General features: G+C 41.1%; 1 protein-coding gene across 1 annotated transcript; it reads right to left on the bottom strand.

The window, feature by feature from the left end:
- Positions 1-1,131: 1,131 nt before the first annotated feature.
- LOC115089422 lies at positions 1,132-19,801 on the bottom strand. Its single transcript, XM_029597515.1, has 5 exons — positions 19,680-19,801; positions 18,122-18,203; positions 17,452-17,524; positions 13,947-14,168; positions 1,132-1,344 (listed from the first exon to the last, which is right to left on the bottom strand). Exons 1-5 carry the CDS (start codon positions 19,690-19,692, stop codon positions 1,132-1,134), a joined length of 603 nt encoding a protein of 200 aa, XP_029453375.1. The 5' UTR covers positions 19,693-19,801.
- Positions 19,802-20,754: the final 953 nt, after the last annotated feature.

Below are 20,754 nucleotides of genomic sequence, written 5' to 3'. Positions count from 1 at the left end.
CGATGGACACGCTAATCCCGCTTCGGCACAGATCCCATTAAGACCTGGTCACTAAAACAGGCCAGATGTTCTCGGAAGGTTCTAGGTCATCATATCTTCCAAGAACCATATGGGTGTCATATCGCTATTTACTAGCTATGTTTGACACAACACCAAGGGAACCTCTCTGCCAGCAACACGGGATTGATTCCAGACATCCTCCCGTTGCCAGTAACAGAACTCTGTACTCGAAAGTAACCTGGCTTCCAGCCTCTGATTTACGGCCTGAAGTCCAAGATAAACCAGCTGATCTGCCATGCAAAAGATCCAGCAGACAGTGCCTCAATTGCAAGAGCACCGCGAGACCTGCAACAGCTCTTTACGTTTCTTGAATAGCAGAGAGGGATGCTGGAAAGACTGTTTACCGGCTCACGCTCTCGCATGAGACCAACAGATATCCAGATTATACCAGCTCCACCAGTCGGGCAGGCTTCGGGATTTTTCAACCCTGCCAGACAACAGAGCGACCATCCCACTGAGGACCAGGGTTCAGGGTGCTGTTCCCCAGGCGCAACAAGGCGGAGGATTTTAATCATGCTATTTCCTTCTTTCAATGGAAAGCAGGTGATCTCCACCAGCCTGCACCTCAGAAGTCTCAACAAATTTCTTCAGAAAGAAAAGTTCAGAATGGTGTCTCTGGGCACCATGCTTCCCTTACTACAATAAGTGGGTTGCCTCTATCCTCTGGTCTTTCTCTGTGCTTCATAGTGAGTCAACAACATTATTAATACCAAGTTCTGCCGTTTGAACTAGCTTCGACAACTTGTATTTCACCAATTGCCTAGCAGTGACTGCCGCTTATCTACAAAGAACAACAGCATTCATGCCTTTCCTTACCTGGACGACTGCCTAATAATCAATCCAAGCAAGGAGTTAAATTCTCTAACACTCATTATAAATCTTCTAAATTTAGATGGAATTTCTGATCAACTATCATAAATCCCATATGAAGCAGTTCTGGGCACTACAGCTGCGCAGACATCCTCTCAAATTCTCCACATCTCTGCACGCATACAACATAGCCTCAGCCCATTAATTCTTTCATTGCTGGACCACATGGTTTCCACTATCCACGTCACTCCTATGGCCAGACTAGTCATGAGGAGAACTCAATGGATTTTCATATTTCAGTGGCTCTAAGCAGTTCAACAGCTTTCGTCCCTGATCCATATCACTGAGCCAGTACCAAATCCTCAGATGATCTTGGCCACGGTCGCATCCATCTTGGGTTAAGGAGCTCGTCTCAACACCCTCCAAACCCAAAATGCGTCTACTCTGCTCCATGGAAAGTCTCAGATCAACTTCCTGGAGCATTGAGCCATGCGTTATGTCCTTTATGCCTTCAAACACTGCCTCTCACACAAAAATTGTGTATACAAACAGACATGTGGCAATGGGGTACTCGAACAAATGGTGACACGCAGACTCTTATCTGCTCTGCCAGGAAGCCGCGCAGTTCTGGGCCTGGGCCCTTGCACACTCCATGCATCTCTGGGCCACTTATCTAACAGGCATACGAACGTATTAGCCGACCATCTCAATAGATGTCTCCATCCTCATGAGTGGTCTCTGAATCCATGTGCAGCGAGCAAAATCTTCTAGTGCTGAGGTCAACCAACCATTGACCTCTTGCGTCCGAATCAAACCACAGAGTGGACAGATTCTACTCCCTACACATGCATCAAAATGCGTTACCATGGATGCCTTTGCTCGCTCCTGCAACAAAGGCCTCCTATATGCGTCTCTTCCGATACCGCACATAGACAAAACTCTCGTGATGCTACAGAAGGACAGGTTTCAATGATTCTCATAACCACATCCTGGCCTCGACAAGTATGTTTCCCCATACTTCTCAACCTATCACAGCAATAACTGATTCGCCTACCCACAGCTCAGTCTCATAACACGGACTTACTAATATTCTCAGGTACATGTAGCTTCACGACAACCTTCCTCACGTAAATCTTACCATTCGAAATGGGCAAGTTTTACAACTGGTGGGCACAAAAAGGTATTGAACCCCTTTTTTCTGCCCCACTCCATCTCTATTATGCTATCTAGGATACCTTTCGGATTCTGGTCCCCAGACATCCTCTGCACAGGTACACTTCACTTCCATCTCAGTGTACCACCAGGGAGTAGGGGATGCCCGGATAACGGCTCAACCCCTTATGAGTCGGCTTATAATGGGGTTTCTATAACTTAAGCCTCCTCTACGATCACTGGTTATGGAATGGGACCTAAATGTAGTGCTTACAAAGCTCATGCGTTCCCCGTTCGAGCCTTTGCATTCCTATAACATTAAAATTCTAACATGGAAAATTCTTTTCCTCATAGCCATCACCTCTGATAAAAGGGTCAGTGAGTTACAAACCCTTGTTGATTACTCACCCGACACTAGGTTCCTCCGTGACCGAGTGGTCCCACGAACTCACCCTAAATTTCTTAAGCTGGACACAACTTCCCACCTTACTCAGTCAATAGTCTGCCCACTTTTTCTCAAGGCCCTCTTCTCACCAAGGCGGGAGGACTTTGCACACCTTGGACTGTATGCGTGCACTTGCATTCTACCTAGACCGCACTGTATTCCATAGCAAATCCAACCAGCTCTTTCCTTCTTTGACAAAGACGAGCTGCGAGTTCCAGTGGGCAAACAAACTCTCTCCAACTGACTAGCAGACTGTATCGAATTCTGCTATAACGCAGCAGGCCTTCCTCTTTATGGGTGAGTGCAGGCACATTTTGTAAGGGCCAGGGCAACATCGGTAGCATACTATCGTTCAGTACCAATTACCTATATTTCCTAGGCTGCGACACGGAGCTCTCTTCACACATTCGCAGCCCTCTACTGCTTATATACGGAAGTCCGTCAAGAGTCTGCCTTTGGCAAATCTGTCTTGGCAAACTTGTTCCAGTATAATCCCCAACTCCTTCCACAACCACTTGCTGTGATTTCAGGCTGACTCATCATTGCCAATAGCACCCCAATTATTGTGCCTCTGCACGAGTTGTCTGCTATTGGCCTATTGTAATGAGAGTCAGTCTGTAGCTTGCTAATCTCCCATATGTGAGGACTACCATCCTGCTTGTCCTGGGAGAAAGCAAAGCTGCTTACCTGTAACAGGTGTTCTCCCAGGACAGCAGGATGTAGTCCTCACAAAACCCACCCGCCACCCCGCGGAGTTGGGTCCGCATACGTTTTATTATTTTATTTTTCGCTTGTATGTTTTGCTACAAACGAGACTGAAGGGAGACCCCTGTGGACACAGGGATCATGGCATGCTGGGTATGCTCAGTGCACTCAGTGTGCCAGTGCCAGTCAAAGTTTCTAGAAATTTTGACAGAAAAGTTTTCCGTGATAGGGCTCCGTCCAGTGACATCATCCATATGTGAGGACTACATCCTGCTGTCCTGGGAGAACACCTGTTACAGGTAAGCAACTTTGCTTTACCTTCACTTTTTCCAGATGCTATGTTACATTTTGCGGGTTGGCTGAAATCTTTGCAGCGTTTCCCGTGCTTACCGGCATCCACCAGTGCAGCTGCCACACGATGAGAGGGAACATGAAATGGTTAGACATTGCTCTACTCACTTTCAGTCCCACTCCCGGGCCACTAACTTCTTCACTGTTTTATGAAAGGGGAAGTCTTTTGCCCCGTGAATCACTTGTGCGTCACCACATTAACATGGGTTTTAGCACAGTTTATTACATAGGGGCTTGACTGCTCATATTTGTACATATTTTCACGCGCCAAGTTGTGCTCTAGGCTAGGCGCATGGTATTGCATCAGCCTCTTAGAACATTGCAGCATTCCACCCAAACAGTTGGAGCAGAGCTAATAAAACACAGTTTACAAGGCAAGCTCCTTCTGGTTTGGTGCTTGAATAACTAATGCAGGATTTCCCAAACCTGTCCTGGGGATCTCACAGCTCTGAGGTTTACAGAATACCCAAAATGAATATGCATGAGAAATTTGCATACATTTGAAACCAAGTGTATGCAAATTTCTCACATGGATATCCTGAAAACCCAAGTGGCTCTCAAGTCCTCAGGACAGGCTTGGGAAGCCCTAAATTAGTGTATGCTAATAATGCCTTAAGATCTATAATCATGAATCTCTCTTCCTAAAACAATCCCATACTTCACAAATCAAGTATTTATGATTTAAATCTTTTTACTGACAATACTGAAAATCAAACATAGCAAACAATAAAAGGTGACTCTTCCATGCATTGTGCCAACATCAAAACACGTAAAACAAATTGTCAACAGTTGTAGATATAAAGCATTTCCACTCCCGAAAACCTCTGCCAGTAAGTCTAAGGGTAGCACCTCTTATTATAGTTTCAAGTGTCACAAATAAACTGTTTGGATAACCAACTCTATAACCACCACAATAGAATTAGTATCCATTCAATACCAAGCTTCTGGCACAATAGGACAGGAACTGGAGATTATTGTCCCAGATATCGAGAAAAGTTATTTTCTTTGGAGTAGCAGATTTACCAGTCTTCCTTTCCATAAGGTAAAGATGATGTAATACATTTCTCCATTGTGTAACAAATTAAGTATTTATATTTGGAAAGTATTTCCTTTATCTATGTAAACTCAAAATCATTGTGGGTACAATGAAAACCTATTGTGGCCCTTGAAGAATAATGTTTGATACCAATGGTTTAAATCGAGATAAACAGGATACTGGAAAGTCAAGAAACATTTACTAACTGTACAAAACAGAATTAAATATTCAACAACTCTTTACATGTGGCATTTCTTCATTTGCAAAAAAAAGCAAAATTTTAGTTGCAATTTGTCTCTCTTCTTCTGCTAGAAACTCATTCATTAATATTAATAATGTATTGAACTGTCCAAAAATACATTAGGCAGGGAGAAACAAACAAGGAATTAAAGAACATACAATGCAGGAGCAATTTTCTTGACATAGTACACACTGCAAAGTTCATGGAGGGCTCTGTAATTCCACTCTGAAAACATGATAAGATAAGAATGGGAGGTATTTCCACTTATCTCTGATTTGCTCAGAAAACACATCTTATTTCCCTTTCAATACTGCAGTCTGCTGGTAATCTGTTTACTGAGAAGTGGTCTGAAAGGGAGAAAAAGTTGCTTTGCAAAACCCAGCTCCACCAAGTGTGAAAAATTGCACCAATTTCTCTCTTACCAAAACAGCTGCAACCCTCGAAAGAACTCCAGGCAGCTGCCTGCCCTTTTTCCTGCTTCAAAGAATACTGCAATATTACACAAACAGCTGGAACAGTGTCTGCCTCTGGGACTAGAGAGATGTTTTTGTATGCACTAGAAACTTTGGGGGAACTGAGCCCAGTCAAGAATTTACAGTCATATATGAAGCAATCCATATCCGATTCAAACTGCTGCCAGACCATGAAGTCCTAGGGTGAAATGAGGAGATGCCAAAGAAACATTTTAATCAAAAGCAGAAGAAAGAAGAATAACAGATTTAAGGAGAAAGCTGTGAACTTTTCTGTTGATTATAGTTGCCGTGCATCAGCAATATAAATGCATAGTAATCCAAAAATATAAAACCTATTATTCTCTGGGGCTTAAAAACCTACCACTAATCACTTTTATAACGCTATACGAGGGACACAGCGCTGTACAAAAACTTGTAAGAGACAGTCCCTTCTCAGTAGAGCTTACGATCTAATCAAACAAACCGGGCATAAGAAATTTTAGGAATTTTATTTATTAAGAAATGACTGTAAGCAGGATAATCAGTGGTTAAAATTTAAAGGCAGCTTCAAAAAGGTGTGTTTTTAAACTGGATTTGAATAAGGCAAGGAAGGGAGCATGATGCACCAGGTGTAAAGCACAGAGTTGGTGATAGAAAAGGGCATAGGAGTGACTTGCCTGATAAGTGTAGTTCACGAGGAGAGATAAGAGTTGCCAGTGGAACTTTAATTTTGAGCAAAAGAAAGAATTTTCTACTACATGTTTTTGATGATTTGGAGAACTTTGTTTCTTTGATATCTCACAGATTTTGCACAAACTTTGAATAAGCATTTCTAAAAAAGACCCTTGGCCCTATGATTACATATGACCGTTCTTGGAGAAAAGTATTGCACTAAAAAACCGCTCCGGTGTTATGTCTGTCCTTCAACCAATTGAATATTCACGCTGCATTTAGTCTTGTGCCTATTTAAATTGGAGTAGATGAGTGTTTTTGTTCTCGACAGAGAAAGAAATGACATTTAGCATTCTTTTTGGATATGTGCAGGGCCAGTGCAAGGGTACTGGGCACCATAGGCAACCCTTCCGCTGCCACCCCCGGTCACGCCCCCCCCTACCTGTTTCGGCGCCAACTGTGTGCTTCTCAGGGCGCTGAGCCGTAGGAAGCACTGAAGAGCAGCCATGTGGTGCCGCAGGCCCTGCTAACGGCACCACGTGGCTGCTCTTCGGCGCCCTAGGCAACCGCCGAAGTTTGCCTAATGGACGCGCCGGCACTGGATATGTGTAGAGGAGGAGAGACAAAGACAAAATGGAGCCATTAGGGATAGTGACAGGGAGATCCTTATCTTCCAAGGTCATGTGATAGACCGGGATCAAGCAACTTCGTCAGCACTGGCCTGTATTTCAGCAATTTCCCTAGAGGATGAATTGATAAGACTATCCTCCTTTGCTTCAGCTATAAACTTAGATTGTAAGCCTTCTAGGGACAGAGAAATACTTATAGTACCTGAATGTAATCTGTTTTGAAGTGCCTGAAAAGCAGAATATAAATGAATATAAATACAGAAAAAACTAACAGATGTTCTAATTAAATTGGAATCAAAGGGAAGGAAAAGAAAGGGGGAGGGGCGGTCCTATGTTCGGAACACAAATACCCTTACTTACCATTGGCTGTGGGTATTGTCTATCTCTAACTTTTAACTCCAGAACAGATCTCTTTAAATGAGGCTGCAGCTCTAGAGGGTCAGGATCTCTTGGTTTATGGTAAGATTTGTATATATTTTTTTATTGACTTTGCGGGCATACTGTATCCTTTGACTCTAGTCTTTGATTAATCAACCACCATGTATTAACAGTATATAAATAGTAAAACTATTTAGAAGCAGTTACCAAATGACAGAGCTCTGTTTATACCTTTGGCAAGTGAGTTAAGTGCTAAATTAAGTTCCCCTGGGAGGAAGTGTTAATACTGCTGCACACTTCTACAGGAAGTATGATCTCGAACAAAGGACCCGCCCAGCCTTCAAACAGAAAGGGCAGGTTAATTACAACAGGCCGCACTCCATGTATCCAACACGTAACAGAACCATGTAAAAAATCCCACATTTAAGACATGACCTCCTGGAGGAGTAGAGAATAAGAGGAATCTATTTTCTCTTAGTGCTTTAAAAGATGCAGGAGTAATTCAATTCAAAATGTAATGTAATCTGGTTATCAGTTTTAGAACCATCTTTTCACCCAGTGACCACATTTAATCTTTCAAATGAAAGCAGTAGTGAGGGACTTCAGATTTGGATTCAGTCCTGTAATCCACTGAGTTATTGCAGTTTCTTCTACACAGATCAAGGCACATCACTAAGGAGAAGCTGTAGACTTCCTTTAAGCAAGCACACATCACATGAGCAATAGGTGAAGACTTCTACATCTCAATCAATGGCCTTTATACAAAGTAATATAATAAATGGTGACAGAAAAAGATCAAATTGGACCACTGAATCTGCCAAGTTCAGATTCTTTCACTTTAGATGACCATATACATAGCATCTCCCTCTAACAGGCTAATAGTAATAGACTTGAAGGTTTGAATTTATTTTGATATACCATTTTTCTAACCAAAGTGGTATACAAATCAAAACATATAATACAAAGGATAAAATCAACAAATACACATTATATACATACATATATACATTATATATACACATACACACACAATGATCACAACAACAAACACTGATCAGTTCTCATTAATAAATAAAATATTAATACTCATTTAAAAGTCTAAGGGAAAAAAACCCATAAGATACCCTATTTATATACAACATGAGTACATCAATAGAATGAGGTTGCAAATCTGTCCGAACTTTCATTCCATTTGTATTGGCTGTTGTTCAATTCTTCATTTACATATACAGTATGACCACCAACTCTGGGAAAGGTGCCAGGCAATATCAAACAAAGTAGAGGAAAAATGTTGAGCACACACATTTCCTGCACAGAGTATGGTTTATTACTTTGAAGATCGATAGCTGGCAAGGCTCAAGAGGCTGCAAGGGGGGAGGGAAGGAGAGGGGGAGGAGAGGAGAGGAGTGGAGAGGTGTGGGGGAAGGTGGAGAGGGGAGGAAGAGGGGAGAGGGAGAGGAAGTGGAAGTGTGCACGTTCCCCCCACAACACCTCCACCCCTACTCTCCCCCATATACATACCTCCTACTCTCCCTACAGCTATAGACACACACAAGCACTGCACCTCACTCCACCCCATGCATGCACCCCTACACACATCCACACCCAAGCATGCACCCCATCCCACCCCCCCACATACGCATCCCCACTGCCCAACTCTCCTTACATGCCCAGCCACTCCGACATGCACACTCAACATGCCCAGCCACTCCCCGACATGCACACCTTACATGCCCAGTCATTCCGGACAAACACCAGTCACACCAACCCCATAACACACATACCTGGGAGGAGAGAGGTGGAGGGAAGAAGTAGAGAATATGAGGGGAAGAGTGAATCCAGCTCACTCCTTCCGACAAACACATACCTGATTCATGCCTGTCTCATAACAAACACATATAAACCATGCTTTCACTGCTCCACACACACAGTGGGGAGGGGGGAGTCTGTGGAGACTGCATCACACACACCCTCAGTCTCACCTTCCCACAAAACACACACACTAACAAAGATCATCAACCTCTCACTAGATGAAGGAGTAATGCCTGATACCTTGAAAGGTGCCACAATCAAACCAATCAATAAGAAAAAGAACCTCAACCCCCTAAATCTTAACAACTGTAGACCAGTTTCCAACTTACCCCTATTAGCCAAGCTAATTGAAAAAAACAGTACAAAAACAACTGTCAAACCACATTGAAAGCAACAACATATTTTACCCAGCACAACATGGTTTTTGTAAACACTACAGTACTGAAACCTTGCTCTTAGCCTTATCAGATACTATCTTAAGAGGTTTCGATACAGGAACACATTACATTCTATTTATTTTATTTATTTATTTATTATTTTTTTTATATACCGACATTCATCTCAATTGAGATATCACACCGGTTTACATTCAGGTACTGTAGGTATTTCTCTATCCCCAGAGGGCTTACAATCTAAGTTTTTTGTACCTGAGGCAATGTAGGGTAAAGTGACTTGCCCAAGGTCACAAGGAGTGACAGCGGGACTTGAACCTTGGTCTCCTGGTTCATAGTCCAGTGCTCTAACCACTAGGCTATTCCTCCTCCCTCCCTCCCTCCGCAGCATTTGAGGCTATTCCTCCTCCTCCCTCCCTCCGCAGCATTTGACACAGTAAATCACAAAATACTAATCAACAGGTAGAAAGAAAGTGGACACACTAACAAAACAATAAACTGGTTTGAGTCATACTTAAACAATAGATGTTTTCAAGTACAAATTAAAAATACACTTTCAGACAAAGTCAAACTACAAACCGGTGTCCTGCAGGGATCAGCCCTGTCAGCAACACTCTTTAACATTTATCTACTTCCAGTATGTCACCTACTAGCAGGACTCGGAATCATACATTACATATACGCAGATGATATACAGCTACTGCTACCTATTGTAAACACCATTGAAGAAACAAAGAAACTTGCCAATATATATCTTGAAATAATCAAACAGCTCTTAAATCAGATGGAACTGGTAATAAACATTGACAAAACAGAATTCGTGCACTTTGAACGTAAAAACATACATCATATACAACAATCACAATCAATAATATTCAAACCGTTGAGTTAGCATTAAGAGTACAAAATCTAGGCGTAATAATCGACCCTGAGCTAAACTTGAAACAACACATCTCACTGAAAATAAAAGAAGGATACGCAAAATTAATGATCCTGAGAAGACTAAAACCTCTACTAACACTAAACAATTTTCGCACAGTTCTACAGGCAATGATCTTCGCAAGTACAGATTATTGTAACTCCCTGCTTTTAGGACTACCACAATCTACTATTCGGCCACTACAAATATTACAAAATTCAGCTGCTAGAATTTTGACTGGCAAAAAAAAGAATGACCACATTACAGGAACACTCGCCGATTTACACTGGCTTCCAATTGAACAAAGAATACAATATAAGACACTATGTATAATTCATAAACTAATCCATGATGAAAAAGCAGACTGGCTCAACACTGCACTGAGCGTACATGTAACGCAAAGAAACCTGAGATCTGCTAATAAGGCTTTACTAACTGTCCCCTCTTTCAAATCAGCATGCCTCATGCAAGTAAGGGAAAGAGCACTGTCGCTGGCTGGCCCCGTGCTATGGAACACCATGCCACTCGAAATAAGGCTGCAGAGAAATTTGAAAATATTCAAAACTAATCTGAAAACCTGGCTATTTAAACAAGCCTTTTACAAAGATAAAGATAAGGAGAAAAACGGTTGAATGATAAGGATGCACCAAACTAGAATTTATTACTTTTAACCTACAAAATGCATTTTAATGTTAAATTAAAACCGCATAATATGTTCCGAACAAATAAGCTTAACTGACACACACAGTTTTTGACACTAAATTGTTACCGTTCTATGATGGCACATGGTTAATTTGTAATCTATACCACTCATATTTTTTGTTAACGTGCCTTTTTGTAAACCGTTGTGATGGTTATCTAACAACGACAGTATAGAAGAGTTTTTAAATAAAATAAAATAAATAAACATGGGGGAGGAGGGGAGAAATAGGGAGTGTAGTGGGGGAGAGGGAGGATGGGTGGAAAATGGGTGTTGGTTCCCCTCCAACACCCACATACACTCCACTCTCCTCCCAATACCACTTACCCATCTACTACTCACAATCACAACACATAAACACCATTCCCAGAAAGGTGGGAGCAGAAGAGTAGGGAAAGAAAGTGGAGAGTGCAAGGGAGAAAAGTGCCCACACCCCAATTACACTCCCACGTCAACCCATCACCACCATATACATGCACCCCACTCCCACCTGCAACCCCCCACCTTCACACACCTTTTGCAAGCCTTCTGACATATACCCTTCCTTAATGAACTCTCTCACATACACAGATACCTACCCCCGGTACTCCACCCCCAACAGAGCAAGTACAAGACACAGACAATGTACACATCCAGCTGCTGGAGTCATATAACTTGCTTTTTGATGATGCAATGCAAATTATAACTTTCTCTTTTTTGGGGGTTGCGATAACATCCATGCACACTCAGTCAAGGGGGAAAAGGAGGGGGGGCGAGGTGTGGGATGAAGAATTCTGTAGCAATCTTCCCATCCTGCCTTTCATTAAAAGCCACATGCCCTACTCAACTTGCATTTTCTACCCAATGGAATCTAGATAGGACAGCAAGCCCACTGGCAGGGTTGGCGAGCAAAGCAAGCAGGGGTGCAGCCCTTAGAATGTATATATATTCAATGGCTTGCAAAAATATTTGATCCCCTAAAAAATCAGCAGATGTGTGGATTACAAATGACACACAGATTGTTCCAGACAGTATGTTCTTAAAGTAAATTTCATTCTCTCTCTGCATTTTTTGTAAAAATGAAAAACTGAAAAATGCTGCTTGCATTATATTCAACCCCTCTGCTGCAGAAGCTCCAAGTTTACACTGATGAAAGATATTGCACTCTACCTGTGAATCATTAAAAAAGTAAGCTTTTCTGGATAGGACACCCCCTAATTCCAGTACCAGTGTTCAGAATGTGAATCTGAAGGAAAGTTGTGAAAAGACCAAAGAGCACTCTAAGGAAATTAAAGATAAAGTAATAGATATGTACAAGATAGGAAAAGGCTACAAAAATAATATCCAAATGCTTGGATATCCCTGTCAGCACTGTTGAATCAATTGTGAGGAAATGGAAGCTGCATCATACCACAAAGACATTAGCTAGACAAGGCTGTCCCTCAAAGCTCAGCGTCCGAGCAAGGAAACAACTTGTGAGGGAAGCCACAGAGAGGTCAACAATCACTTTGAAGGAGCTACAGAGTTCAGTAGCTGAGACTGGAGTGGAGATGCACCAGACAACCATAGCAAGAGCTCTGCATACAATTGGCCTGCATGAGAAGGTGTCTAGAAAGAAGCCATTACTAAAGAAAAGCCACATCAAAGCATGTCTGGAGTTTGCCAGAAAGCATCAGAGTGACTCAGTTAAAATGTGGGATAAGATGTTGTAGTCAGATAAGACAAAAATGGAGGCCATTCCTCAACAAACACCATCCCAAAAGCAAATTATGGGGGTGAAAGCATCATGCGGGGATGCATTTCCTCAGCAAGGACTGGGCATCTTATTAAAATTGATGGATGGTACAACATATAGGGAGAATACTGCAAGACAACCTGCTTCAGTCTGCTAAAAAAAACTAACTTGGGAGAAAGTTCACCTTTCAGCAGGACAATGATCCCAAACACCACAGGAGTGGCTGAATGTTCTACAATGGCCAAGTCAAAGTCCAGATCTCAATCCAATCGAGAATCTGTGGTGCTATTTGAAAATTTCAGTCCATAAGTGTAATCTAACCAACCTGAACAACCTGGAGCAAATCTGCCAGGAAGAATGGGCAAAATTACTCCCAAACAGTGTGCAAAACTGGTAAAAAACCTATCCCAATAGACAGAGCTGATATTACATCAAAAGGTGGTTCTACCAAGAACTCTGAAGGGGTTGAATACTTATGCAAGCAGCATTTTTCAGTTTTTATTTTACAAAAAATGCAGAGAAATAATGAATTGTGACTTTGAAAATTTACTTTAAGAGCATACTGGTTTGCAATACACAGACTGTCTGGAACAATCTATGTACGTGTCATTTGAAATCCACACAAATCTGCTGACTTTTTAGGGAGTCAAATACTTTTGCAAGCCACTGTGTGTGTGTGGGTGTGTGTGTGTATATATATATTTTTTTAATCTTACAGTGTCCTTTATCAAGTAAAATCTATTGTTATAAATGCATAAATTTAAACTGTCGGTATGGAAGCCAATGGGGAGGGGGGAGCACGGTGCCAGGCTGTAAGGTTTGCCTAGGGCACCTAATATCCTTGCACCGGCCCTGACAGTTGTACATATATATGTACCAAGAATTTACTATTTAATAATAACTTTTGTGATTAACTTCTCAGAATGCTCCAAATTCAGAAAGTTTCATACATTTTCACAGATCTTACTATAAAAATATTACAAATGTTAGGACTTTATTCAATAAGTTGTTTTGTTCTTCAAAGCTCTGAACACCTACAAAATCTGTTGAAATTCATAGGCAAGTGAAAAGCAGAAGGGACACAACTCATTCAAATTTGCAACTTTGTAAATCCAAGCAGAGCTTGGTAAGGATTAAAAATTGACAAAAATTGACAGCATATTATGTACCCTCCTACCCGCCTCAGACATAGGTACAGCAATTCATACTTTGTAATCTGCCTTTTGCCTTTCCTAGGGAAAAATCTCAAACAGAAATAAACAAGCAGACGGAAGTTAAAACAAATGCTATGCAACCGAAGGATCTTCAATGTGGTGGCGACACCAGACAGTACGGCCAGTGCTGATCCTGCCTGGCCCCTGACACCAGCTTTCTCCTCTGGCAGGGCGAACTGACGGCCTGGCAGTGCAGATAACGATGGACGCTCTCTCTCCCCCCCCCCCCCCCCCCCCCCTGACAGAGGAGGGAGACACCAGCACCCTCAAGCCTGCGCCTGCCCACCGCTGAAGGATCATCATCATGGTGGTGATGCCGGAGGCGCTTGCACTGTTAGGCTTATGCACGAAGAAGCACAACAAAGGAACTTGCCCCTTTGTGTGGGCCTGAAGTGCTTTTTTCAATTGCGCCCTGGTAATCCTGCTACAGTCATGGATCAGAAACACTTCATCGAATCTATTCAAGGATGGGGCATATATGGAGAGCTACAGAGTATCCCAAGAAAGAAGCAAAGAAGGATTGCAAAGTTAGTAGTCCCCATGATAAGTAAAAACTCTTCTGTTATCTCTTCCTGCTTTATGTTTATTTTACTCTTATTAAATGTTCAGTCTCTTTTTAAAAAAAATTCCCTCTGATAAATGACCTGTTAGAGGATTTAAATCCTATTTTTTGTGCTCTTAAACCAAATTTCACATCCAAAATATGATGTATTTCATTTTCCTAGACCTAAACGAAAAGATGGGCGTTAATTAGTTAAAAAAAAAACAAACTTAAGCTAGAACCTTACAAAGTAGAGATTAATCCTCCCTATGAGGTGGCAATTCTAAAACCACCTCTACAAAACATAGGAATGGTCTATTGTCCCCCAGGAATACTACAAAAAGACTGCTCACCTTTAATTGAATTATTCGCTAAGGTGTTTCCATCACCAGACAACCATAATTGTAGGAGACTTTAACCGACATGTAAGATAGAACACCTAGAACTACAGCCTGTGAAATGTTTTTAGAGACAATCGGGCCGATGCAGTATGGTGCGCTCGACCGAGCGCACCATTAGCCCCCGTTTGGCTGCGTGTTTTCTACGGGCTATTTTTACCCCTTATACAATAACGTGCGGCCAACCCCCCCCCCCCCCCGAAACTAATAGCGCCCACAACATGCAAATGCATGTTGATGAGCCTATTAGTTAGTCCCGCACGATCCAGAAAGTAAAATGTGCAGCCAAGCTGCACATTGGGGCAGATTTTAAAAGGGTTACGTGTGTAACCCTTAAAAAAAAAACCCTGTGCGCACCGAGCCTATTTGCATAGGCTTGGTGGTGCGCGCAAGCCCCGGGACGTGCGTATGTCCCGGGGCTTGCAAAAAGGGGCGGGGCGTGGGTGGTCCGGGGGCGGGGTGTGGCCTGAGCCTCCAGGCACAGCGGCCATTTGCCGCTGTGCCCGTGACCGCGGGCCGGCCGTTGGCCGGCAGGTGTAACTTCTTCAACAAAGGTACGAGGGGGTTCTAGGTAGGGCTGGGGGGCGGGTTAGGTAGGGGAAGATGCGAAAGGAAAGTTCCCTCCGAGGCCGATTTCGGAGTGGCCTTGGAGGGAACGGAGGCAGTCTATGCGGCTCGGCGCACGCAAGTTGCACAATTGTGCACTCCCTTGCACGCGCCGACCCTGGATTTTATAACATGCGTGCGGCTGCGCACGCATGTTATAAAATCGGGCATAGATTTGTTCGTGACAGGTTGCGTGAACAAATCTGTGCCTGCGCGCAGGTTTTAAAATCTGCCCCATTTTACTCTCAGAAATTTACTCCTGCCAAAGGCAGGAGTTAATTTCGGCCAACACCAGGAAAGTGTACAGAAAAGCAGAAAAAACTGCTTTTCTCTACACCCTCTGACTTAATATCATAGCGATATTAAGTTGGAGGCCCCCAAAATAAAAAAAAATAAAAAAAACCTTTAAAAAATAAAAAAAATAAATAATCTGCCCGCGGGTTGGAAAACGGATGCTCAATTTTGCCGGCGTCCGTTTTCCGAACCTGTGGCTGTCAGCAGGTTCGACAACCGATGCCAGAAGAATTAAGCATCGGCTGTCAAACCCGCTGACAGTCAAACCCTCTGCTAATGAGGTGGCGCTAGGGAAGCGCTAATGTCCCTAGCGCCTCCTTATTAGCACGGGTCCTCATTTGCATAGTGAATCGCGCGCCCAGGAGAGTGGCCTGGGCGCGCATCAGGAGAGCAGTCGCTTGCTTCAGAGCGCCGGCTCTCCCGTGCACTTTACTGCATCGGCCCGAATGGAAGCATTGGGATGGTCACAATTTGTTTCTAAAGCTACTCAAAAAGCAGGACATACTCTAGACCTAATATTTTCCAATAACAATAACTATCTAATCAATACCTCCCTCATTATATTGCCCTGGTCAGATCACCAACTAATAAAAGCAGAAATAACCTTCCTCAACTCAACTCATAAAAATATAAATAATCAAACTTTTACCTTCAGAAAAATGATAGAAATGGATGTACTTGCAGAATCAATCAACATATGCTACTGGATTTAAATCAAGCTAATGCCTCCTCAGCATTTGAGTCCTGGGACCAGATTGTCAATGACATAGCTAAAAACCTAAGTCCAATCCAGATGAAAACTATTAAAAAAGGTATACCTTTAAATAAAAGAAGCCATGGTACAATGATGGTTTAAGAGGCACAAAACAGACCCTTAGAAAATTTGAGAAACAATGGTGGAAATGCCAGTTTTCTGAAACCCTAGAAAAATATAGATTTCTCCTAACAAAATACCGTGCACTAATTAATAAAGCAAAAAAAGATTACTGCTAAACAGATTCATGGGGTAAAATTTAACTCTAAATTGCTCTTTGATGTTGCTAAATACCTAATAAAGGACCCGTCATCCTCCATATCGGGAAACTATAACTTCTCAAAGGACACTTGCAATGAATATGCCACTTCTTTTTTTAATAAAATCAATAGGTTGAAAACACAATTTCCCACCTGCTTGCCAACAAAAGCAGCTGAAGAAACACATGGTCTGGCTAAATGGACCATATTTGACAGAGTAACTAATCTCGAAATTAGTCAAATCATTACTAAAATTAATCCTGCTATTCACCCACCAGACCCAATTCCAGCTAGCTCCCTGAAAGAAGTACACATCGTTATCACTCTGACAATAGCAACCTTAATTAATCATTCTCTCTCAAAAGGATTTGTTCCCTATGGGGCAAAACAAGCTGTGATGTAACCAATCCTAAAAAATAAAACTGGTAGAATTGACGATTGGGACAACTAGCTTCCAATATCCAATTTGTCTTTTTTCTCAAAATTACTTGAAAAAGCAGAGTTATCTCAATTTGTAAACCATTTGGAAGACCAAAATATTCTCTACCCAAACCAATTTGGATGTAGGAAACATTGCTCAACTGAGACTTTACCCATCTCATTAATGGACTCTATTCTACGTGGGTTTGATGCTGATGAATCATTTTCTTGTACTAAATGATTTAACAGCTGCCTTCGACACTGTGGACCATACCCTGTTATGCCATCAGCTGAGCAACATTGGGATTGATGGTAGTTTTCTCAAATAGATCTCTTCCTTTCTTTTCAATAGGACATTCCAAGTCAAATTGGGCAATCACAAATTTGATACCTTCCATATTGATACAGGTGTCCCTCAAGATTCAGCACTCTCAACAACCCTATTCAATATTTATATGCTTCCTCTGTGTAAATTACTGACTAAGTTAGGAATTACCTTTTTCTTGTACGCTGATGACAAACATCCCATTCTCCAAATAATTTGAAAATATGGCATCGACACTCTCAACCTATATGAAAGCAATACAGCAAGAACTCTCTCAACTTAAAGTAACAAACTCTATTAAAAAAAAATAAATTAAAAAAAACAACCCTGAAATCATTTGGTGAATAGAAATCCTTCTATAGTTAAAACTTCCGCATCTAGACCTGGGTAATTTTCACATTACTCCCTTAGATCAAGTATGGGACTTACGTATCCAGACAGATGAAAACCTTTCTATGAAAATGCACAAAAATAAAATAATTAATGCAGGCTACACCAAGCTACACATATTACATCGGTTGAAGCCTTTACTAACTGTTGAGGGCTTTCGTACTGTTTTACAAACTAATTTTCTCAGACTACTGTAACTCTCTATTGCTCAGTCTCACAGCATCCTTCTTAAAACCATTACAGTTACTACAAAATGCCTCAGCAAGACTTTTATTATGAACAAGGAGATTTGCTGATATAACTGCTCTGGCTGCCAGTACAATTCCAAATCTATTATAAAGTATTAACGTTAATATTCAAAATCATCCAGTAACGCTGGTCTGATAGGCATGACACAACAACCATACACACCCCATCAAACACTAAGATCTCAAAATAAAGGACTACTGACCTTGCCAACAATACGGAGTACACATCTGATGCAAGAGATTGTGTGTTTTCCATAGTGGGCCCAAAGCTTTGGAATTCTCTACCTGAGACGTTATGTTTGATACCAGAAAGAAAGATTTAAAAGTGAGCTGAAAACAGAGCTATTCAAAAATGCATATAACCTAACTTAAAAACATCAGAATGCAGAGAACTACAATAACAAGAAGGACAAAAGATAATATTTATAATGCTATTTATAAGCGCACTGTTCCTTGTAAACCGATACGATGTGTAAACAGCAATCGGTATATAAAAGCCCTCAAATGATAAATAAATAAATAAAAGAATGAGTAATAAATTAACAAGAGAATTTAAGTATCTTAAGACAAAGTAATGACTATCAAGCGAAAATTGTTAGATAATTCCAATACTACTAGCCTAATGTCGTAGACTTTTAGTTAACATATATTAGAACAACTCAGTAGATTTATATTAATCCCTGGTGTGCTGATTTATAGTATGAATGTTACTTTTATAAACTGTTGATTTTTTTTTTTTGGAATGACTGTATATGAAATAAATAAATTATAGAAGGCTCACACTGAAAGATAGAATATGACAGGACCACAGGGCTCTCCTAGTCTGCACAAATTATTTCCTGTTGCAATACCATAGACCCTGCTTGATTTAGGTTTTCCTTTACTTCTTCATGGTTGAAGGTCCTCTATACTCACCCAGGCTGTCAAATTCTCTTACTGATTTTGCCTCCACCATTTCCACTAGAAGGCTGATCCATGCATCCACTACCCTCTTCATGAAATATTTTCTGGTGCTGCTCAAGTCTATTCCCCTTGGAGTCTCATATTAGGACCTTTTGTTCTATAATATTCCATCCACCTGAAAAAAACCTGCTTCTTTTGTACTTGTACCTTAAAATATGTACCTGGAAGCATATTGTGTTCGGCACAAACAGCTTTTAGTGATTCCTTCTATTAAGGAAGCTTTACTACAAGAACTTGTAAACATGCCTTTTCTATCAAAAGGCCAACACTGTGGAATTCACTCCCTGAAGATTGTTGAGAAGTGGATGTTTATAAACAAAAAAAAAACCACACCCAAAACTTAATGCTTTTTACTTTCACAAGACTTTTGTTTAGGCTATCAAGGTAATGGTATTGATGTGAAGGGCAAAAGATCACAGCTATTGATTTTATTTTATTTAGGTTTTATAATGTACTGTGTTTTGTTAAGTATTATTTTTGCTGTAATCTGCTTAGTAAGAAAAATTTCACTATAGGCAGAATACATGAATTTGAAAATAAATAAAAATGTTTATATGAAAAAATCTTTAAATGTAAAAATGTCATCTCTTTTGCATATTTTGCCTGTCTTCATAGCCTTATAAGCACTATTAACATATCAAGGAGGCATATTTCTTTCACAAAAATACTGCAAATTTATTTTCTGAAGTCTCAGTCTCCACTCTATTCCTCCTAGGGAAAGATGCCTTTAAAAATCAAAAATTATAAAGAGCCACCTAACACAGGAAGTCTAGCAAAATAAGAAAAGAGATGTCTCACATGGCACAGTCATCCTCAGTCTTCAACAGTCCACAACCTGCAACATAAGACACATATATTATTCGTTGGAAAATACAGAAAGCCAGGCATGTCATGCACTAATTAATACTAAAGATACCAAAAAACTGTCAGAGAGATGGAATCTTAAATAGACAAATTTCTAAATACCATCACCATACCACGGCAATGAGTTGCTGTAGCCTGGATAGTTGCAAACAAAGAGACCTCATACAAATGTGGCTGGGTTATCTGTGCCCAGAACGCCACTCTGGTTGTACGGTGATAGCTTTGCGAAGTGCACCGTCATCAAAGATCAAATCATTGGTCTCTTTGTTGTGGGATGAAAGTAAAGACAACTTGTGTCAATTACTTAGCAAAAAGTTAGGCAGTTAACATTTTACTTATCGTAGCATGGTAGCGGGGAGTGCAGTAAGGATACCCGAACGATAGCTGCCCGAACGATAGCTGCAGCCTAGTAGCAGAGCAGAGCGGCAGTGCTTGGAATCCAGTGGCATTGTGAGGCCCCTGAGGAAGCTGGTGCAAGAAACACGAGCCGTGTCGGGCTATTGCCAACAACTGTATCCTTACTGCACTCCCCGCTACCATGCTACGATAAGTAAAATGTTAACTGCCTAACTTTTTGCTAAGTAATTGACACAAGTTGTCTTTACTTTCATCCCACAACAAAGAGACCAATGATTTGATCTTTGATGACGGTGCACTTCGCAAAGCTATCACCGTACAACCAGAGTGGCGTTCTGGGCACAGATAACCCAGCCACATTTGTATGAGGTCTCTTTGTTTGCAACTATCCAGGCTACAGCAACTCATTGCCGTGGTATGGTGATGGTATTTAGAAATGCACTAATTAATAGCAAAGATATTTAATAAAGTATAGGAAAATATATTTGTGTTGCCAAAAATAACCTTTATTAGAATATATCTAACAAACTGTGCACTAATATACATAAGAGAATGCTAAATGGAGAACCGGAAGATGAAGAGCTAGATGAGGGTTAAAAAAAAATCCATAAAATACAAACAAAAATCAATAAAAAGAACAAAGTACTGTAAG

The sequence above is a fragment of the Rhinatrema bivittatum genome, chromosome 4 (genome assembly GCF_901001135.1).
Source record: "Rhinatrema bivittatum chromosome 4, aRhiBiv1.1, whole genome shotgun sequence".
NCBI lineage: Eukaryota > Metazoa > Chordata > Amphibia > Gymnophiona > Rhinatrematidae > Rhinatrema > Rhinatrema bivittatum.
The sequence above is the reverse complement of the archived record's forward strand: the minus strand, read 5'-3'. Positions and strand labels throughout refer to the sequence as shown.

Excerpts from the sequence above, each read along its gene's own strand:
- LOC115089422 (XM_029597515.1), bottom strand. Across the intron at positions 17,525-18,121 it reads TACTCCGTATTGTTGGCAAG|GTTGAGAGTGTCGATGCCAT; the intron begins GTCAGTAGTCCT and ends GCTTTCATATAG. Across the intron at positions 1,345-13,946 it reads GGGCAGGCGCAGGCTTGAGG|GAAGTTGATCTGAGACTTTC; the intron begins GTGCTGGTGTCT and ends TCAATGCTCCAG.